Source organism: the organism of the source record quoted next, unplaced genomic scaffold, assembly GCF_019419815.1.
Source record: "Pyrus x bretschneideri cultivar Hongxiangsu unplaced genomic scaffold, Pyrus_bretschneideri_v1 Contig22, whole genome shotgun sequence".
Taxonomy (NCBI): Eukaryota; Viridiplantae; Streptophyta; class Magnoliopsida; order Rosales; family Rosaceae; genus Pyrus; species Pyrus x bretschneideri.
In genome coordinates, this window is record NW_025999524.1 from 4,588,078 (window position 1) to 4,609,409 (window position 21,332).

Sequence of the window (21,332 nt, forward strand, 5' to 3'; positions counted from 1 at the left end):
ATTAGGCAATTTTAATAATAAAATGTTGTTGTTTTGTATTAGCTGCTATATCAATGAGTTTTACCATAACCTTTGTCGTTTGGTTGCCAAGACAATAAAAAGGAAGTACCAATACCGAGGGCGAAGTTTCAAGAAAACGATTTTCAGCTTATAGTATAGAAAAATGTTTGCACGAAAGCGAAAGCGAGTAGAATGGTTTGCACGAAAGATAAAGCCGGTGACGCCACAGAGGGAGATGGCTATGGAGGTGCTAGAGGGCAATAAGTACCGAGGTAGAATCACGGCAACATGCATTTTGGCAATAACAAGATCTCTTCCATATCTGTCTGTGAAGTGTCTTGGCCACCTTTTGCACGCTCAGCCTGCGTTAAAGTAATATACACACAACTATTCGGTCTTGGTTGGTTGATCACTAAATGACGGTACGGTCGTTACGACCGAATGACTAACTGTTCGGTCTTGGTTGGTTGATCAACTAAGTATCCGGTCTTGGTTGGTTGATCACTTATTTGACGTAGTGTGTCGAAATATTGTAGAAAATAGCGGCGGGATTCTGCTGAACATTATTTTAAGAAGCAATTTTACTTCTTTTTCCGGCCTTGTGTTCGATTAATTGATTTTCTTGAAGAATGATATGAGAATCTCTGAATTTAGAAGAAAAATGGAAGTCTTTCCAGAAAATAGATGCGGAAGGCGATCTAAATTATTGAGTAGTTGGTGTTGAATAAAAAAAGTTGTGATTCTACCATAACGATTTTTTTTTTCCTAAGTCAAATGCCTAGAAAAAAAATTGTATCAAAACATAGCCATTTCTTGTACATAAATAGGATCACCTCCTCAAAACAACAGGGATGATGGCTAGGACTGGTTCAATTGGTGCTCTGGCTGGGCCAACTACTGAATGGAATCAACAACTTACATTAGTACTTACATTAGCTTAGATGCAGTGGTATCCGCATTTTTTCACTGGGAGTTCCAGATTGAAGAAGAGGCAGATCAAAATATGGTGCGGAAAAACCCAAATCGAGATGAATGGAAGATGCATTTGGAACCAACTTGTTTTTCTAGATTAGTAGAGGTATTCATTGAAAAGTCTTAATGCTATCTTCGACAGTCTTGAGACCGTAAAAGCAATATGGGAAGTAGCCCAACCTATAAGCTCATGCAAAGTCTTTCCTCCCATCAATATAAAATTCATTCTCAACATTGACTGTACAAGTTGGGGAGCGGTAATGGAGGAAGAATCGGGAGGGGGGGTGTGGGTTTGTTGGAATTTTTGATTCGGTATTTTAAAATACAACTCTTCATTAGTCACTTAATACTATTCAATTTGTTTTAAAGTCTTAATTTCAGTTTTTATTTGTAAAACCAAAACTGATGCTTTAAAAGGGGTTTATAATGTTAGCATTTGATTGTGCAATAATGCTCTTTGAATTCACATTATCTGGCCAACGTCCTTTTGTGATTAAGCTTATATATACACTACTATTGCGTAAATAAAAAGATGAGAAATATAGAGCTCCAATCTTCTGTCCTTTTCACTTCTCTAAGTCTTCAATCCATATCTTTCATTGTTCACTTTTATACTAAAGTAAAAATTGGGCTGTTCATCCAATTCAAGTATTGCAAGTGTAAGCTTACAAGGATCATAGGTTGTTGTATTCTGAAGGGTAGGGCACCATAATCTGCTACACCGAGACCTAGTCTTAGAGAGGCGAAATCTACTCTTAAAGACAGTGAACTTACACGCCTCAACCTAAATCTTGTTCTAATCAAGGATCGATGAAGAGTATTCTCTACCTACCAAAGATAAGTATTTCATTGTTGTTTCATTATTTTTATATGGTTTACCATTTTTGTAAAGGAAATTTTATTTAAATCCATGTAACCTTTGTTTACACTCAACTTAAATTTTAAATGTTAATTGTCTATTACCCTATTGCTGAATTACTATTAAGTACAAAATGAAATTAATAATAAAACTCAAAATTATCAATAAACTCAAACACTATAATTAACTTTAAACCCTAGGATCACTCTTTGTCTATCCTACATTCATTCCGGCTAAAACCCTAATAGCTCTCATAGAGAAAACCAAGTTTATTTATTTATTGATGGATCGTGATTTTAAAGTTTTGAATCCTCCAATTTATCCTATGTTTATCAAAATACCAATGCACCAATATTAGTTCCAGCTTTACTAGCTAAACAACAGTCAATGGCATCAAACGATCGAAGCTCCCACAAAGAGCTTTAGCTCGACTCGATTTCTTCTTCTTCATTCCTCTTTTGATGATCTCCTCCTCTAGTCCCATAGATTTTTTCCCAAATGAAACTGAGGCCTGGGTCAAGATATGTGCCATATTACTATTGTCTTTTGTTGCACCTCTATGAATAAGTATCCTAGTAATCCCAACGTAGTGCAAAGACTCAGCAATCTGCAGTGCAGTCACACCTTTGTTAGTTCGAGCTTCAGCATCATCTCCTTTCTTTACCAACATCTCAATCTGTTGGAACCCCAGTCCCACATCGGACAGAGGGAGAAGAGAAGAGTGCTTTAAATAGAAATACCCCTCTCTAATCTGCAGTGCAGTCACACCTTTGTTAGTTCGAGCTTCAGCATCATCTCCTTTCTTTACCAACATCTCAATCACATCCGCATGTCCTGACTCCGCTGCACAGTGCAACGCGGTGTATGCAATCCAGACTTGAATATTAGAAAATGCCGATTGCTAATGATCCTCCAAGGTGATCCAATCCAGACTTGAATATTAGAATCCAGCAGAGAGGAATATGGAATAAAAGAGTGGCGAAAGAACTTATGACCATAGGCATTAATAAACTCTGAGTTTGGAAGTACCGAACGAGTGGATGAAGAGTTGCATAAGCAAATAGAGCAGGAATAAGCCAGATTATGAACTTGCCGGCTTCACGAGAAATCACAGGGTCTTGACCGGTGAAAATCAGTATCTCCTCCATATAAATCCATATCAAAGATAAAGGAAGACAAACCAAGTTGAGAGAAAATATGGCAGTGTAAGTTTCAAGTCCAAGTTTCTGATATTGTTCTGCTCCATATGCTTGCCCACACAGAGTTTCCAGTGCACTTGCCACTCCTGTCGGTTCAAACAGCAAGTTACAAATCAAATTAGTTTTTCGAGACAGATTATTTCTACGCTAAAATTTATGTGGTTATGCCAGTTGGTCATGGCAGTTTGTACCCGAGTTCAAATCTCATCTCAATAGACGTAGTAGCTTAGAATATCATATTGTGAAAAGATATGGACTTTTGATTCATAAAAAAAGAACAGAAGTTTCATGCATTCTATACATGGTAAGGTTAACTGGGATTTCTACCAACAGAAACCAAACAAAAGATGAAGAAGAAGATGGAAGGAAGATAGAGACTTACAAAAAGACTGAACCCGGTGATGCCGGCGAGGGAGAAAGCAATGGAGGAGCTAGAGAGAGCAAGTTCACCCAGGTGACCAACCATCGTCACTGAAATGAACCGCAGGATGAAGTGGGAAAGAACCACAGCAACCATGGGTCCTGCAATGCATCCCAACCTCTTCACTTCTTCGAAAAAAGAACCCCATGTCAGACAACAACTACTACTACTACTACTTGAATTTCTACTTCTTCTTTGTTGCTCTCTACTGTAATCTGACAATAGCAAGCTCTCTTCCATGGCTGTGTCTTTTGCTGTGGAACTCAATTGCCGTGGCGGCATTTGCAAAGAGTGGTTGTGTACAGCCAATATGACAGCAAGAGAAGCAAACCAGTTATGTAGCATCATTATTTGCATAGAGTGGTAGTTTACATATTTTCTATTGATTCTGTGCAGATTTTTTTAATATTATACAAAAATGGAGCAATTATTTGCTTGCTTTATTTGCTAGGCTACAAAAAAAGAGCCAATGTGATAGCAAGAAAAACAGAGCAAATATTATAGGGGTTGAGAAAGAAGTAATCCTTGTATTGGATGTGTGAATAAATTGCATAACTCAGCTGAGTTTTTGTCAACTTTACACATCTTATCATGATAAATTTGCTGATTCAGAACTCAGCTGTTCTTTCTTGCCGGATATTGCAGTACACTTTCCAGAGACATTCTGATACAGATGTTGGGCAGGAACTGCAATGCAAGCTATCAGTAGATTCAGGACACCATGTTGCATTCGAGAACGTCTATCTCACTTGATCGTAGTCAAGACCGAATACCACAAGTCTATATGTGTGAATCATATTCGAATATGTTATTACAAATTTTTTTAGTGCCAGAAGAATGGATAAAGCTAATACTTTCTTCTTATTCAAGCGACAGAGAAAATTGTGCTCCTCAAAACTCATTACTCTCTGCCTTGAAACACAAGTCATTAACTTGTGGGGAGCTTCCCTCAAATATCCTCTCCCTTGCCTTAGCTGCCTGAAACATTAAAATCCTTTCAGCAATGTAAATTGTTGCTTCTATAGATAGCTACTACCATTAAGGAAATACCAAAGCCATGGAGAGTTTGAAGAAATAGAACACATCTTGGGACAGTTTAAGAAAATTAGACTTGTACTCATAAGATTTGAAATGTTCTTCATCTCCCTCCCAAATTCTTTCCAACCAAACAGAAAATAGTGGAATAGAACAACATTATCAAGAAAGTTAGGGTTGATGAATATACCTGCTTTTCCCAATTTGTACCAATTGTTACAAAAGAGAGCATAACGATTTGCACAAAAGCACCAACTTGTATTCCAATCCAAAGGCCCCTTCCTCTCAGCTGTACCCAGAAAGCCAATGTGGCTGCAACTGGAATCCCACAAAGATAACACGCTCCAAGGTTTATGTAAGCCCCTATATGCTGCCACCCGGTTCCTCTAGCAATACCTGGTTTAACCATCCACAAAACACATAACATTAGACTAAAATGAAAAAACTCAATCGTTTATTGGTAATAGGAGAAGATAAAGAAAAAAACCTGAAAGGACCCCTTGCAAACTGTCTAGGGCAGCAGCCAGGCAAACTAGAGGAGCCATGGTTGTGACGTAATCGATGACTTCTTTCTCATTGCTAAAAGTGTAACCAAATACATTCCGGCAGGCAAAGAGGGTCGTGGTTGTTATACTTATCTCTGCGACTGCAAGAAACATCACAGAAAAAGTAGCTATTCGAGCACCTTGTGGGTTACCAGCTCCTAGTTCATTTGAAACTCTAGTACTGCACAATAGGCGAAGAAAGAAAAAGATAAGTTGATGGTATAAATGTAATCTGATGGTATAAATATGCTTGAGCATACCTTGCTGCAGCAGCAAACCCATAAGGCATTGCATAGAGTGTCGAAATCGTCTGCAGACTGACCACAATCAGTTAGAATAATCACTTTTCTTCTACATGGTGATCAAATTGACAAATTAATTTTTATTACACAGAATATATACCATACAGACAGAACTGAAGTTTCAAAAGCCGGATTTGATAAAAGTCCAGACAGCAAGATAAGCAGCTCATATGACCACCACTGAAGGCTACAACCATCAATAAAAATCAATCAAATAAAGAAATGATGTTTGAAATAAAATATTGTAAGAATCAAGCATAGCGAATCGTCTTCCTGAGACTAAAATGCAAAAATAAACTGGGTACCATATCATTATTGCAGAAGGGATGGCAAAGCGAAAGAACTCTCCGATTCCATGGAATACCTCCATAGAAATTGGAGCTCGGGTTTTAGAACAGGTAGCAGAAAACTTCATGTATAATCCAAGTAGAATTGCATTCACCCAATAAGAAATACTGATTGCTAATGCTCCTCCAAGGTTGTTCAGTCCAGACTTGAATACTAGAAGCCAACACAGAGGAATATGAAACAGAAGGGTCGCACAGGAGCTTATGAGCATAGGAATTATTAAACTTTGTGTCTGAAAGTATCTGATGAGTGGCTGAATAGTGGCATAAGCGAAAAGCGCGGGAATAAGCCAGATTGTGAACTTGCCGGCTTCGCGGGAAATTATAGGGTCTTGACCCATGAAAATCAGTAACTTCTCCATATAAATCCATATCAAAGATAAAGGAAGACAGACTAAGTTGAGGGAAAATATAGCAGTGTAAGTATGAAGTCCAAGTTTCTGATATTGTTCTGCCCCATATGCTTGACCACAGAGAGTTTCCAATGCACTAGCCATTCCCAACTGTTCAAACAGCAAGTTACAAAATCCACTTAGTTGTAAGAAAGAGATCCATAAAAAAACCAGTACATGATTTACCCTTCAGCAATGCATGACTAATGGTTTCAATCTTGCATTATCACACTAAAACCCGTCATTATTCGATGTTAATACTACATCTACGATGAACTTCGTACTCAATCATCATCAAAATTTGTTTCTTATAAGATTATAATGAAGTGGTGGTTTCATGATATACATCATAGCATCCTTACATCTGCAGTCTTTTTGCAAACCCACGGTGCACGGAGATTTAATTTCTACGTGGTTTGTGGACAATGTTTGCGCAGGAAGCATTTTTTAGTGGACAAAATAGTTTATGAGAAGAAAAATTAATCTGAAAGCGCAACTGTTGTCATGCAGTGAATCTTAGCAAAGATGCCCCAATAGCAGCAGCAGCAAAGTCCAATTAAACTCGTGATCAGCCGGTTGGTGGCAAAATCCTAATGAACCTCTTATACTTAATGAAGTATATCCTTAAACCTTTGGCCAAAACAAAAAGACAAATTTTTATGCTTTGTCTCGACTCTCTTGTCATAGATAGATACCCAGTGCAGTGGAACTAAGTCATTCATGATTCCGGTGCATATTTGTTGGTAATATTTACCACCCTATTTATTACTATTGAATTGGATTAAATTTTCAGATTTGTATTTATCCGCTACACATATCTCAAAATTTAAATTTAATGGTAATAAATGAGTGGCGAATATCACCATCACTTAAAGAGTGTGAGCAAAAATATTCCCCATATCATATAGTTCAATAAAATCGACAGAATCCAAAGGCAATCTTTGGTGCCGTGGTGTCGTATTCATCAGAGAATATCAGAAGAAGTGATTAAAAATACGGTAGTGCTATTCACACATTCCATGCACTTTTGTTAATTTTTATCCGTTGATGTTCTTCATTTCATTCGATCTAACGGCCAAAAATTGAGATAGGTGTAGAAGTAAAAATAAGTGTGTGGATAGCACCAGCATAAATATATAGCAAAATTGCAACCCAATACAAAAAAATTAAAACTGTCCAGATGCAATGCAACTGGGTGTAGATTAGAGCAAATATTCAAATACAATCATGCAGAAAGTATATTATAATCTATAGTGCTGGTTTGGTTTGTGTTTTAACTTTTTCACTCACGAGAAAGTTTTACCGTGTTAGGCTAGTTGATTGATTAAGGTCTTTTGCATCCGGATTCGAGTCTCTTTCCCAACAAATTATAGTAGTTTAGAATCTCGCATTTTGAAAAACAATGTATACTTGATTCATGAAAGAAAAAAGATAGAATGTTTATTGGCATTTCTACTAACACATAGCAAACAAAAATAGTTGGACATTAATTCCAAAAGATACGAATGAAGAAAGAAGGACGTACGAAAAGACTGAAGCCGGTGACGTTGGAGAGGGAGATGGCGACGGCGGAGCTTGAGAGAGCGAGCTCGCCCAGGTGTCCGACCATCATCATCGAAATGATCAGCAACATGTTCTGAGATAGAATCACGGCAACCATGGGTCCCGCTATGCATCCCAACCTCTTCACTTCTTGGAAGAAAGAAGTCCATGTCAGAATACTTGTAGTACTATTTATTCTCTGTTGCTGCTCTTCTTCTCTGCGTTTTGGTAATAGCAAGCTCTCTTCCATGGCGACGTTTGCTGTGGAAGCGTGGAGCTCAATCAATGAGTAGTCGCCTAACGACGTTGGAGGTTTGGATTTGGAATATATATGGGGATTGAGGAGGGAGAGGTGGAGAAATTTTATACCTTTTCAAGGACAGAGGCCAGAAGTTTTCATTTTTTTATGACTGCGTGGTGGTAGTATACGACCAATATGACAGCAAGAGCAACGGACCAAGTTGTACAATTTATTTGCTAATCTACAAAAACAGGCAAGATTTAAATTTAAAATAATATAAAAAAAAACTGACACTATTATAAGAAAATAAAAATGTTTTAGTATCGTTCTCTTCACTAAACCAAAGTTTAGTCTCTCTGCCAACAATCTCTCTTGATAGGTGATCTTGTAGTATGCACTCTCTCTCGGGTAGCCTCCTTTCCTCCTCAACTTTTGCAAATCAATAAAAATGTTTTATTTCCCCGCTGCCGGGTAAAAGGAAAACGTCCATCCTACCCCCCTTGTATTGCAGGATAAATTTTACGAGACAGTTGAGGGATGGAATGGTCGATGCTGGTAGATTCAGACTGCAACTATTGTGTAAGTTTAATTAATCCAAGTAAATAAATATTTGGACCAATCCCCCGGACAAAAACACGATTTCTGGTTAAAACTTCAAAAAACGTGTGTTGTTTGACTGTGGTTAGAGATGAGCTGAAATGCCTTTAGTTGCATTAAAAATAGTCTTACCCCGAAGAATACCTCATGCTTCAACCAAAAAAAATACAACTTGACAAGTGACAGACAATGAGACTTTTGGAAGTTCTGCTGTATCATATTATCCAACCCTCATATTTTTTGTGTTTTGTTATTTTCTATTCTCACTAAGTTTTTCTACATTTTGGATGGGTTTTCTCTCTGTGTGGTTAGCAGTAATAAACAAAGTCAAGTGGCAAAGATGCTAATTTAGTGAAAAATGGCAGAAGTGAGCTCAAGCGTTAAGACTCCGCTAATTCCAGACCATCAAGAATTTGATGGTGAAGCAATACCATCTCAAAGAGGAATTTGTAGAGATGAAATGTTGTTGAAAAAGCAAACTTGCAGCTATGGCTGGCAGGCCCTCTGATTGCAGTGAGCTTGTTACCTTGCAAGTCACATCAGTCATGTTTGTTGGCCATCTTGGAGGGTTGACACTCTCCAGAGCCTCCACGGCCTCTTCATTTGTTTCTGTCACTGGTTTCAGTGTATTGGTAAGTTGGGCTTCTCTTCAACACCAACATGAAATGAGGATGATCGGGTGACAATTTTTAAAAACTATAGCGCTTTGTCGTGCATTTTAACTTTTTTATATTGCCAATATGATTGGCTTGCGATAGAACGACCTTCTTTTCCCATTTTATGTAACTTGTCAACCGGTTGATTAAGATGATAATAAGATATGTATTATTCAAGTTTAACTTGATCCAATTCTTATTGCACCTAACTATATTAGACTGCAGACATGGACATCTTTCAAAACTTTGTTTCTTTAAGGTCCCGTTTAAAAAAAATGACAAGATTATAAGAAAATAAAAATGTTCTATTAGGGGTGTAGTTAAATAAGAATTTAAAAAATATTTTTAAGTGACAAATTTCATAAGATTATGCAGACTTCTACAAAGATTAAATAGATAAGAGTACCGCTATGGTCATGCACAAATTTATTTCACCACCTATTTTGTATGAAATTGTAGTGACACATTTCAATTTTTTTAGCAGCAACTGCAATGCAAGCTATTAGGAGATTGAGGACACAAGTCTATATGTTAGAATCATATTCGAATATGTTATTACAAATTTTTTCTGTGCCAGAAGAATATGGATAAAGCTTATACTTTCTCCTTATTCCCGCGATAGAGAGAACCATGCTCTCAAAACTCATTACTCTCTGCCTTGTCACACAAGCCATTAACTTGTTGGGGGGTTCCCTCAAATATCCTCTCCCTTGCCTTACTTGCCTGAAACATCAAAAGACCAACATCAAAATCCTCTCAGAAACATAAAACGTTGCGTCTATGGATGGCTACTACCATTAGTTTTGGATAGATGTTCTGTTTTAAGTGCCAAGATAAACCAAGGAAATACAAAAACAGTGGGGAGTTTGAAGAAAAAGAACACATCTTGGGACAGTTTCAGAAAATTTAGAATGGAAGTCATAAGATTCAAAATGTTCTTCGTCTTCCCTCCCAAATTCTTGCCAACCAAACAGAAAATAGTGGAATAGACGATCAACATTATCAAGAAAGTTAGGGTTGATGAATATACCTGCTTTTCCCAATTTGTACCAATTGTTATTAAAGAGAGCAGAATGATTTGCACAAAAGAACCAACTTGTATTCCAATCCAGAGTCCCCTTCCTCTCAGCTGTACCCAGAAAGCCAATGTGGCTGCAACTGGAATCCCACAAAGATAATACGCTCCGAGGTTTATGTAAGCCCCTACATGCTGCCACCCGGTTCCTCTTGCAATACCTGATTTAACCATTCACAAAACACATAACATTAGACTGAAACATGAAAGAACTCAATCGTTCATTGCTAATAGAGAAGATAATGAAATTGACCTGAAAGGACCCCATGCAAACTGTCTAGGGTAACGGCCAGGCAAACTAGAGGAGCCATGATTGTGACATAATCGATGACTTCTTTCTCATCGCTAAAAGTGTAACCAAATACATTTCGGCAGGCAAAGAGCGTGGTGGTGGTTATAGTTGTCTCTGTGACTGCAAGGAACATAGCAGCGAAAGTAGCTATTTGAGCACCTTGTGGGTTACCAGCTCCTAGTTCATTTGAAACTCTAGTACTGCACAATAAGCAGAGAAAGAAAAAGATAAGCTGATGGTGTAAATGTAATCTGATGGTATACATGTGCTTGAGCATACCTTGCTGCAGCAGCAAACCCAAAAGGTATTGCATAGAGTGTCGAAATCGTCTGCAGACTGTCCCAAACGATCAGTTATAAAATCACTTTCTTTTTTTTTTCTGTCTACATGGCGATCAAATTGACATACTGATTTTTATTATACAGAATATATACCATACAGACAGAACTGAAGTTTCAAGAGCCGGATTTGGCAAAAGTCCAGACAGCAAGATAAGCAGCTCAAATGACCACCACTCGAGGCTACAACCATCAATGAAAATCAATCAAATAAAAAAAAGATTTTTGAACTAAAATACCATTATTGCAGAAGAAACTGGGTACCATATCATTATTGCAGAAGGGATGGCAAAGCGAAAGAACTCTCCGATTCCATGGAATACCTCCATAGAAATTGGAACTCGGGTTTTTGAACAGGCAACAGAAAACTTCATGTACAATGCAAGTAGGATCACATTCACCCAATATGAAATACTGATTGCTAATGCTCCTCCAAGGTTGTTCAGTCCAGACTTGAATACTAGAAGCCAACACAGAGGAATATGGAACACAAGGGTCACACACGAGCTTATGAGCATAGGAGTTATTAAACTTTGTGTTTGAAAGTATCTAATGAGTGGCTGAAGAGTGGCATAAGCAAAAAGCGCGGGAATAAGCCAGATTGTGAACTTGCCGGCTTCGTGAGAAATTACGGGGTCTTGACCCATGAAAACCAGTAACTTCTCCATATAAATCCATATCAAAGACAAAGGAAGACAGACTAAGTTGAGAGAAAATATAGCAGTATAAGTTTGAAGTCCAAGTTTCTGATATTGTTCTGCTCCATATGCTTGGCCACATAGAGTTTCCAATGCACTAGCCATTCCCAACTGTTCAAACAGCAAGTCACAAAATCCACTTAGTTTTTGGACAGAAATCTATACAGAAACTTGTCATTATTTCGTTATAATTCGTACTTAATCATCATCAATTTTTTTCTTAATCATTAAGTAGCTTCATGATATAAATCATAGCATCCTCACATCTGTAGTCTTTTTACAAACCCACAGTGCAGACAGATTTAATTTCCACATGGTTTGTGAATAATGTTTGCACACGAAGCATTTACAGTGGACAAAATAGTTACGAGAAGACAGATTAATCTGAATGTGCCACTGTTGTCATTTAGCAAAGATGCCCCAGCAGGTAACAGCAGCAGAGTCCAATTAAACTCGCATATTTTGCTTAATATAATCAGTGATTAGCTGGCCCCAGATTGGTGTCGTATTCGTACTCATCAGAAAGTATCTTGCTCTGATTAGATAAAGACATTTTAGCCAAAATGGTTCATGCGATTAGCATAATTTTAAGTTCTTATATTTGAAATCGATAGTAGTGGTCCGTGAGTTTGTCCACCATTAATAATTTTGGTTATTCCGAAAAAAAACTCTGTTAAATAAGGATCAAAATGATGAAAATACCATTAATTTAATTAACAATATGCAAAAATAATTTAACAAAAATTGAGTGTATTTTTGTCATTTTATCCTTATTTAATAGAGTTTTTCTTCACAAAATAATCAAAATGATTGATGGTGGACAAACTGGACCAATTCTATAGATTTTAAAGCTCAATGATCAAAATAAAATGTTATGCCAATCCCTGAGACCATTTTGGCTAAAAAAAAACCTTAAATATATAGCAAAATTGCAACCAAATACAAAAAAATTAAAACTGCCAATGCAACTGGGTATGAATTAGAGCAAATATTCAAGTACAATCATACGAGAAGTATATATAATCTACAATGCTGGTTTGGTTTGTGCTTAATTTTATGTTACGAGAAAAGTTTTGCAAACATATGTTAAGTCAGTTGATTAATAAGTCAGTTGATTAAGATCTTTTGCACCCATCTCTTCCTCACACAAATTATAGTAGTTTAGAATCTCGCATTTTAAAAAACAACGTATTCTTGATTCGAAAGAGAAAAAACGATTGGATGCCTTATTGCCATTTGTATAGACACATAGCAAACAAAACAGTTGAACAGTCCTTCCAAAAGATACGAATGGTGAAAGAAAGACTTACGAAAAGACTGAAGCCGGTGACGTTGGAGAGGGAGATGGCGATGGAGGAGCTTGAGAGAGCGAGCTCGCCCAGGTGGCCGACCATCATCATCGAAATGACCAGCAACAAGCTCTGAGATAGAATCACGGCAACCATTGGTCCCGCTATGCATCCTAACCTCTTCACTTCTTCGAAGAAAGAAGTCCATGTCAGAATACTTGTAGTGCTATTTCTTCTCTGTTGCTGCTCTTCTTCTCTGCGTTTTGGTAATAGCAAGCTCTCTTCCATGGTGACGTCTGCTGTGAAAGCGTTGAGCTCAATCAATGAGTAGTCGCCTAATACGTTGGAGGTTTGGATTTGGAATATATATGTGGATTGCGGAGGGAGATGTGGAGAAATTTTATACCTTTTTCAAGAACAGGGGTCAAAAGTTTTCATTTTTCTCTGACTCTGAGTAGAGTGGCAGTATACGACTAACATGACAGCAAGGAAACAGATCAATATGTACAATCTTTACTTGCTAACCTTAAAGAAAGGCAAGAATATAAGAAAAATAAAAATTTATTAGGCTAATGAAGGTTGGTTGAGTTGGTAAAAAAAAAGGACTAAGCAACTCCAGCGTTGGAGCCCTCCCCTCAGGCAATGCACTATTCAATCCACCTAATGAACAGTAACTGCCCTTAATGAACAGTAAATAGCCCTGGCAATAGAATTTGCATCTCCACTGTTACACTTCAATAGCCCTGGCAATAGGCAATAAAATATTAGTATTTTTTTTATTTATAAAATAATACAAAATAATTTTAATTGTAATATCGGATAAGATTTTTAATCGTTATCGTTGCGCCACGTGTCATTATCCGAAGTATTATTAAATAATACAAAATAATTTTATAGAAAAGTAAAAACAATTTTTTTTACATTTTTTTTCAGATTTTTCAGATTTTTTTTTAATTTTTTTGAATTTTTTACAAATTTTTTTAAATTTTTATTCAATTAATTAATCTCTGCCGTTGGATATAAAAAAATTTGAATTCCAACACTCCAGATTGTGCCACGTGTCACAACGGTAACTTTTCTTAATTTTAAAACTATTTTTTCATTTATTTTTTTATTTATAAAGAATATTAATATCCACCGTTGATCTCAGATCGAACGGTGGATATTAAATCTGACTTTTTTTTTTTTAACCGTTGAGATCGAACGGTCCAAATTAAGTAACCGTTGAGATCTAACGGACCGTGGGAAGCCACGTGGCTTCCCAATGGTAACTGACAAACTTTTTTTTTTTTTTCTGATTTTTGTGTCGGCGACGCGCCCCCACGCGCGAGTGGGGTGCACGCGCCTGACACAAAAAAAATTTAATATTCCCTGACGCCAGGCTGACGTCAGCCTGACGTCACATAGCCCTCAGGCTCTCGGGCTGGCAATTCGCCACGGGCCCGGAGCTCGAGCCTCCACCTTCGGTCGGGCTAGCCCACGCTGGAGCCCTCCCACCGGCCCTCGGGCCCTTGTTTTCTCCACTGTCCCCCGAGGCAAACCCAACGCTGGGCTTGCTCTAATACTCTATCTGTAAGTTTTCAAAGAGACTTGCGCCCTGGAATAGGGTAGCTTCTCCTCCCTGTAAACTTTATTTATTTATTTTATTTTATGGAAAAAATAAATTTATTCAAAATGAAAAATCTGGACTACAAAATACAAATGTTTCCTATACAATAAAAAAGAAAAACTTTTTTAGCAATATTGGGTAAACAAGCATCATGAATGGAGTGTCCATCACTAGAAATGACATCAGAAAGAAAGTTAACATTTCAGAAGACATGAGCCCAAGGTATAGAAGAAAATGATCGTGCAAGTAATTTGATATCCACAATAATAGTAAGAAACTCACCATGGCGTTCTGCATTTGTTTAAAATGGAATCAATAATGGGTTGAGTCATCTTAAAACAGACATTCTTAAACATTTGATTTTTGCAAATTTCAATGCATCACGTAAGGTAAGTGCTTTAGTAATAAATATAGTATTCTCCCCAAGATTGTGCGTCCTGGCAACAATAGAATACCCGTTATAATCTTTAATGACAAAATATGCAACCACAGTAAAATATTATCGATGGGTTTATAGATGAGTTAACTTAACAAGTGAAAGGACAAAAACACAGATGAATCTGCGGTTGAAATTTTTGAAAACATGTGTATCATTTGATTGTGGCTAGAAATGAGTAGAAATATCTTTAGCCCATTGGAAATTGACCCTACCATTCAAAGTGTGGAATAATTCATGCTTCCATAAAAAACACTTGACAAGTGACAGACAGTGAGACCATTGAAGTTCTCCTCTGTCATGTTACCCAACCCTCATATACTTTGTCTTTTGTTATTTTCTGTTCTCACCAATTTTTTATACATGTTGGATGGATTCTCTCTCTGTGTGGTTAGCAGCAATAAACAAAAACAATCAGATTCAAGTGGCAAAGATGCTAATTTGGTGAAAAATGTCAGAAGTGAGCTCAAGTGTTGAGACTCCTTTAATTCCAGACCATCAAGAATTTGATGGTGAAGCAATACCATCTCAAAGAGGAATTTGTATAGGTGAGGATGTTATTGAAGAAGCAAAATTGCAGCTATGGCTGGCGGGGCCTTTGATTGCAGTGAACTTGTTGCAGTACAGCTTACAGGTTACATCAGTCACGTTTGTTGGCACTCTCCAGTGTTTCCATGGCCTCTTCATTTGCTTCTGTCACTGTTTTCAGTGTGTTGGTAAGTTGCGCTTCTATTCAACGCTCATATGAACAAAAAAAAAAAAATCATGTTGTACACGTTAATTTTCGGTATAGGGTAAAGAAGTAATTGTTGCAATGGATGCGTGAATTTTCATCATTTATTGTGGATAAGTTCAATGTTTTAAAAGGCAAAAACAAAACCACGTCGTTTTATGAATAATCTCGTCTAGACGATAGGCTTGAGGTGTGAGGCTAGAGTACCCAAAATAATTATAGTAGTTAATATATATAGTTTTTTGTTTGTGTGGGAACGGCAAGGGCTAGTGTTGAAACCAGGAAAAAAAAAACCTAAATGATTGATGCCATGTAGAATTATTATAATTTCATGAATTATATTAATAACACAAGTACAATATCTTATTTACTAGTCTATCACTTAAAGAGTACAAGTAATTCAAAACCCACAGGATTTTACAAGATCGAGCCCAATAAAATTCTAACCGGATTCTCCTACACTAACACATTCTTAACAATCAAGCAAGCAAGCCAAGGAATCAAATATTTGACTGCTATTATTTTTTTCTCTATTCACATCATAAAGCCATGAATTTTATGAAAAAAATTGTCCAAAATGACATGGTTTTGGGTTCGGGCTTTTTAAAAATATAATTTTGAGCAGCAACTGCGATGCAAGCTATTAGGAGATTCAGGACACCATATTGCATTCGAGAACGTCTATCTCACTTGATTGTAGTCAGGACTGAATGCCACAAGTCTATATGCATGAATCATATTCGAACGTGTTATTACAATTTTTTTGGGTGCCAGAAGTACGGATAAACCTAATACTTTCTCCTTATTCCCGCGATGGAGAGAATTGTACTAATCAAAACTCATTTCTCTCTGCCTTGTCGCACAAGCCATTGGCTTGTGGGGGGCTTCCCTCAAATATCCTCTCCCTTGCCATACTTGCCTGAAACATCGAAAGACCAACATCAAAATCCTCTCAGAAACATTAGTTTTGGATAGGTATTCTGTTTACGTGCTAAGAAAAACCAAAGCTGTGGGGAGTTTGACGAAAAAAAACACATCTTGGGACAGTTTAAGCAAATGGATAAGAATGGTAGTCATAAGATACGAAATGTTCTTCATCTTCCCTCCCAAATTCTTGCTAACCAATAGAAAATAGCAGAATCGTTGAAACAATTGCAGAAGATCAGCATTGTCAAGAAGTTAGGGTTGAGGAATATACCTGCTTTTCCCAATTTGTACAACTTGTTACTAAGGAGAGCATCATGGTTTGCACAAAAGCACCAACTTGTATTCCAATCCAAAGGCCCCTTCCTCCCAGCTGTACCCAGAAAGCCAACGTGGCTGCAACTGGAATCCCACAAAGATAAAACGCTCCGAGGTTTATGTAAGCCCCTATGTGCTGCCACCCAGTTCCTCTGGCAATACCTGGTTTAACCATTCACAAAACACAAAACACTAGGCTGAAACATGAAAGAACTCAGTCGTTTATTGCTAATAGGAGAAGATAAGGAAACAAACCTGAAAGGACCCCTTGCAAACTGTCTAGGGTAACAGACAGGCAAACTAGAGGAGCCATGGTTGTGACATAATCGATGACTTCTTTCTCATTGCTAAAAGTGTAACCAAATACGTTCCGGCAGGCAAAGAGGGTCGTGGTTATTATACTTGCCTCTGTGACTGCAAGAAACATCGCAGCAAAAGTAGCAATTCGAGCACCTTGTGGGTTACCAGCTCCTAGTTCATTTGAAACTCTAGTACTGCACAATAAGCAAAGAAAGAAAAAGACGCTGATTTTTTTCCTATAAATATGTAATCTGATGGTATAATGTGCTTGAGCATACCTTGCTGCAGCACCAAACCCATAAGGTATTCCATAGAGCGTCGATATCGTCTGCAGACTGTCCACAACAATCAGTTAAAATACTTACTTTTTTCTAAATGGTGATCAAATTGACAAATTTATTTTATTATACAGAATATATACCATACAGACAGAACTGAAGTTTCAAGAGCCGGATTTGGTAAAAGTCCAGACAGCAAGATAAGCAGCTCAAATGACCACCACTCAAGGCTACAACCATCAATAAAAATCAATCAAATAAAGAAATGACGTTTAAAATCAAATATTGTAAGAATCAAGCATAGTGAAACGTCTTCTTGAGACTAGCATGCAAAAAATAAACTGACTACCATATCATTATTGCAGAAGGGATGGCAAAGTGAAAGAACTCTCCGATTCCATGGAAGATCTGCACAGAAATTGGAGCTCGGGTTTTGGAACAGGCAGCAGAAAACTTCATGTATAATGCGAGTAGAATCACATTCACCCAATATGAAATACTGATTGCTAATGCTCCTCCCAGGTTGTTCAGTCCAGACTTGAATACTAGAAGCCAACACAGAGGAATATGGAACAGAAGTGTCGCACACGAGCTTACGAGCATAGGAATTATTAAACTTTGTGTCTGAAAGTATCTAATGAACGGCTGAAGAGTGGCATAAGCAAATAGCGCGGGAATAAGCCAGATTGTGAACTTGCCGGCTTCGCGAGAAATTACAGGGTCTTGTCCCATGAAAATCAGTAATTTCTCCATATAAATCCATATCAAAGATAAAGGGAGGCAGACTAAGTTGAGAGAAAATATAGCAGTATAAGTTTGAAGTCCAAGTTTCTGATATTGTTCTGCTCCATATGCTTGACCACACAGAGTTTCCAATGCACTAGCCATTCCCAACTGTTCAAACAGCAAGTTACAAAATCCACTTGGTTATAAGAGAGAGATTTATACAATCTACCCTTTAGCACTGTTAGACTGAAACTCGTCATTATTTCGATATTAACACTGCATCTACGCCGAAATTTGTACTTAATTATCTTCAATTTGTTGCTTATAAGATTATCATTAAGTAGTTTCATGATATACGTCATAGCATCCTTACATCTTTAGTCTTTTTGCAAAAGCTACACGGATTTAATTTCTTCATGGTTTGTGGACATTGTTTGAATGGAAACATTTTTAGCGGACACAATAGTTTGAGAAGACAAATTAAACTCGCATACTTAATATAATCCATGATTAGCTGGCCCCATGATTGATGGCAAGTGGGCCTAGACGTTAACAAAGTCAATTTTTTGTGCTGCGTCTCGACATTCTTGTCATAGGTAGATACCAAGTGCAGTGGAATTGAGTCCTGGATGCTGTCTAGATACCTAATTTTACTTTTCAAACTTTCTTTTCAATTTTTAGTCGCCGAATTAAATGAACTGAAGAGGCCAAACAACAAAAATTAAAAAAAGATGTGTGAAAAGTAAAAAAATGTGTGTGAATAACGCAACTCGCCTTCAATAGAATCTAAAAGGTAGTCTTTGGTGTAGTGTTTGTATTCATCAGAAAATATCAGAGGAATCAAGCGTCTCGGTCCGATCATTTGCTGCATCAACACTAGCAAATCGGCACATACCTAGCTTGTTCTGAGTTTTTGGCTACCAGCTAGTTCTAATAAAAACTGCCCAGATGCAATGCAACTGGTATAGATTAGAGCAAATATTCAAGTACAATCATACAAGAAGTATATATAATCTGGAAATCCTGATTTGGTTCGTGTTTAAGTTATTTAGTTTTGCAGACGTGTGTTATACCAGTTGATTAAGGTCTTTTGCACCCGAGTTTGCGTTTCTCCCCTAACAAATTATAGTCGTTTAGAATCTCACATTTTGAAAAACAATGTAATCTTATTCATAAAAGAAAAGAGATACGATGTTTTATTGGCATTTCTTCAAACACGTAGCAAACGAAAACAGTTGGAAATTAAAAGCATAATTCCAAAAGATATGAAGGAAGGAAGAGAGGGCGCTTACGAAAACACTCAAGCCGGTGACGTTAGAGAGGGAGATGGCGATGGCGGTGCTGGAGAGAGCGAGCTCGCCCAGGTGGCCGACCATCATCATCGATATGACCTGCAACAAGTTCTGAGAGAGAATCACGGCAACCATGGGTCCCGCTATGCATCCCAACCTCTTCACTTCTTCGAAGAAAGAAGTCCATGTTAGAATACTTGTAGTACTATATCTTCTCTGTTGCTGATCTTCTTCTCGGCGTTTTGGTAACAGCAAGCTCTCTTCCATGGCGACGTCTGCTGTGGAAGCGTGGAGCCCAATCAGTGACCCGTCGCCTAATGACGTTGGAGGTTTGGATTTGGAATTTTATAGAATATATGTGGATTGCGGAATGAGTGGAGGAGAAAGTTTGACCTTTTCAAGGACCGAGGCCAAAAGTAAATTGATCAACCGAGGAGGGAGGGGAGGGAATTTTATGTAAATTGATCAACCCACTGAGCTCTAGTTGTTGCTCACTGTTGCACCGATGATGTTAAAAATCTGTAACCTCTGTAGTCTGGATTTTCCATCTTCGTTTTGGTCGAAGAGCTTTGGGCTCTCCGTTTAAAACTTAGGACAAGGATTGGCTGCCTTCCACTTTCCACTTTCGGTGTCTTTGGTATTCTTCTGTTTGGTCCTGGTTAAATCACGTCAATATTTTATATTACTATTTATTTTTGTCTTATTATCTTTATTAAAAAATAATATAAAATGTTAGCGTGACTTAACCTTAGGAGAACACGGCATGACACCGAAAATAGAAGGACATACAATCCTTGTCCAAACAACCATCCAACGTTCAAACCCTAAGGCCTCGTTTGGCAGCTCGGATTGTATTGACTATTTCTGTCGGATAGGATAAATAGCCACCGGATAGTTAGACTAAATTAGTCGGCTGTTTGGTGCAGTATCGGACTAGTGACTGTATTATTTATACTGTGTTTGGTATTATACTAGATAGGAGGAATTAAACTTTAAAAAAAAAAAATTTAAAAAAGTGAAATCATTTTTTTGTTCCCAGATCTCTCCGCACCCCCCAAACACCCTCCCTCTCTCCCTTCTTCTTCCCCGACTACAGAAGAATCCCAAATAATTGTTCCCCAGCTCTCTCCGCCACACCCCCCAAACTCCCTCCCTTTCTCTCCCATATTCTTCTTCCCCGACTAAATAATCCGGGCGTTTTGGTTGGTTTTATTAAGCGGGTGTATATCGTGTTATCCTATCCGATCGGTTAAATTAATCCGGCGCTTATTTAGTACGAGTGAACGCCAAACACCCGAGTCCGTATAACTAATCATATCCGATCTTTTATCCGATCTGCCAAACAGAGCCTAAGCTTTTAATCATGATGGATCCTACCCCTCAAAATAGGTTCTCTAGTAGGAATGATTACTTAACAAAGTCATTCAATATATTAATGAGTAATGAACAGGAGTACCATTTACGAGTTTCAGAATAGGCTCCATGCTTGCGATCAGAGTTGATTACGAGAGAAGATCAATCACCAACCTGGACTTATTGTAACGATGTCAATCCTGAATAGGCTCCATGCTTGCATTCAGAGTTAGCAGCTTCCAAAGCTGATGAAGGAAAAGTCTTAGTGAATACAACGAACATGTATATAAAGCATAAAATATTTAACTTTTACACAACAAAAAATATGTAAAGTTGGTAGAGATATTTATGAACAAGACTAGGAAAGAGTAGAAAGTTAAGCTGTGGGACTTAAGGAAAATAAAATGCTTGATTTTGGATTTTTATTTTTCAAATGAATGTAAAGATAAATTTACATATTGAATTGGATTTGTGAGGGTATTTAAGGTAGTAAATTTGAGTTTTAAAAGATATTGATGGTTTAGTTAAAAACCAAATGGGTACAAGAAATAAGTTGGATATAG

At 37.5% G+C, this 21,332-nt stretch overlaps 3 protein-coding genes across 3 annotated transcripts; all 3 read right to left on the reverse strand.

Moving 5' to 3' along the window:
• Positions 1 to 4,043: 4,043 nt before the first annotated feature.
• Positions 4,044 to 8,035, reverse strand: LOC103948247 (protein DETOXIFICATION 12-like). The gene is made up of 7 exons (XM_009359260.3): positions 7,598 to 8,035; positions 5,639 to 6,183; positions 5,434 to 5,520; positions 5,292 to 5,348; positions 4,974 to 5,212; positions 4,677 to 4,882; positions 4,044 to 4,429 (listed from the first exon to the last, which is right to left on the reverse strand). Exons 1-7 carry the CDS (start codon positions 7,862 to 7,864, stop codon positions 4,343 to 4,345), a joined length of 1,488 nt encoding a protein of 495 aa, XP_009357535.2. The 5' UTR covers positions 7,865 to 8,035; the 3' UTR covers positions 4,044 to 4,342.
• Positions 8,036 to 9,503: 1,468 nt separating this feature from the next.
• Positions 9,504 to 13,368, reverse strand: LOC125467826 (protein DETOXIFICATION 12-like). The gene is made up of 7 exons (XM_009359235.3): positions 12,822 to 13,368; positions 11,078 to 11,622; positions 10,910 to 10,996; positions 10,755 to 10,811; positions 10,437 to 10,675; positions 10,139 to 10,344; positions 9,504 to 9,831 (listed from the first exon to the last, which is right to left on the reverse strand). The coding sequence occupies exons 1-7, from the start codon at positions 13,086 to 13,088 to the stop codon at positions 9,745 to 9,747; spliced, it is 1,488 nt and encodes a 495-aa protein (XP_009357510.1). The 5' UTR covers positions 13,089 to 13,368; the 3' UTR covers positions 9,504 to 9,744.
• Positions 13,369 to 15,896: 2,528 nt separating this feature from the next.
• LOC103948230 (protein DETOXIFICATION 12) lies at positions 15,897 to 20,000 on the reverse strand. Its single transcript, XM_009359225.3, has 7 exons — positions 19,417 to 20,000; positions 17,748 to 18,292; positions 17,542 to 17,628; positions 17,399 to 17,455; positions 17,076 to 17,314; positions 16,777 to 16,982; positions 15,897 to 16,497 (listed from the first exon to the last, which is right to left on the reverse strand). The coding sequence occupies exons 1-7, from the start codon at positions 19,681 to 19,683 to the stop codon at positions 16,411 to 16,413; spliced, it is 1,488 nt and encodes a 495-aa protein (XP_009357500.2). The 5' UTR covers positions 19,684 to 20,000; the 3' UTR covers positions 15,897 to 16,410.
• Positions 20,001 to 21,332: the final 1,332 nt, after the last annotated feature.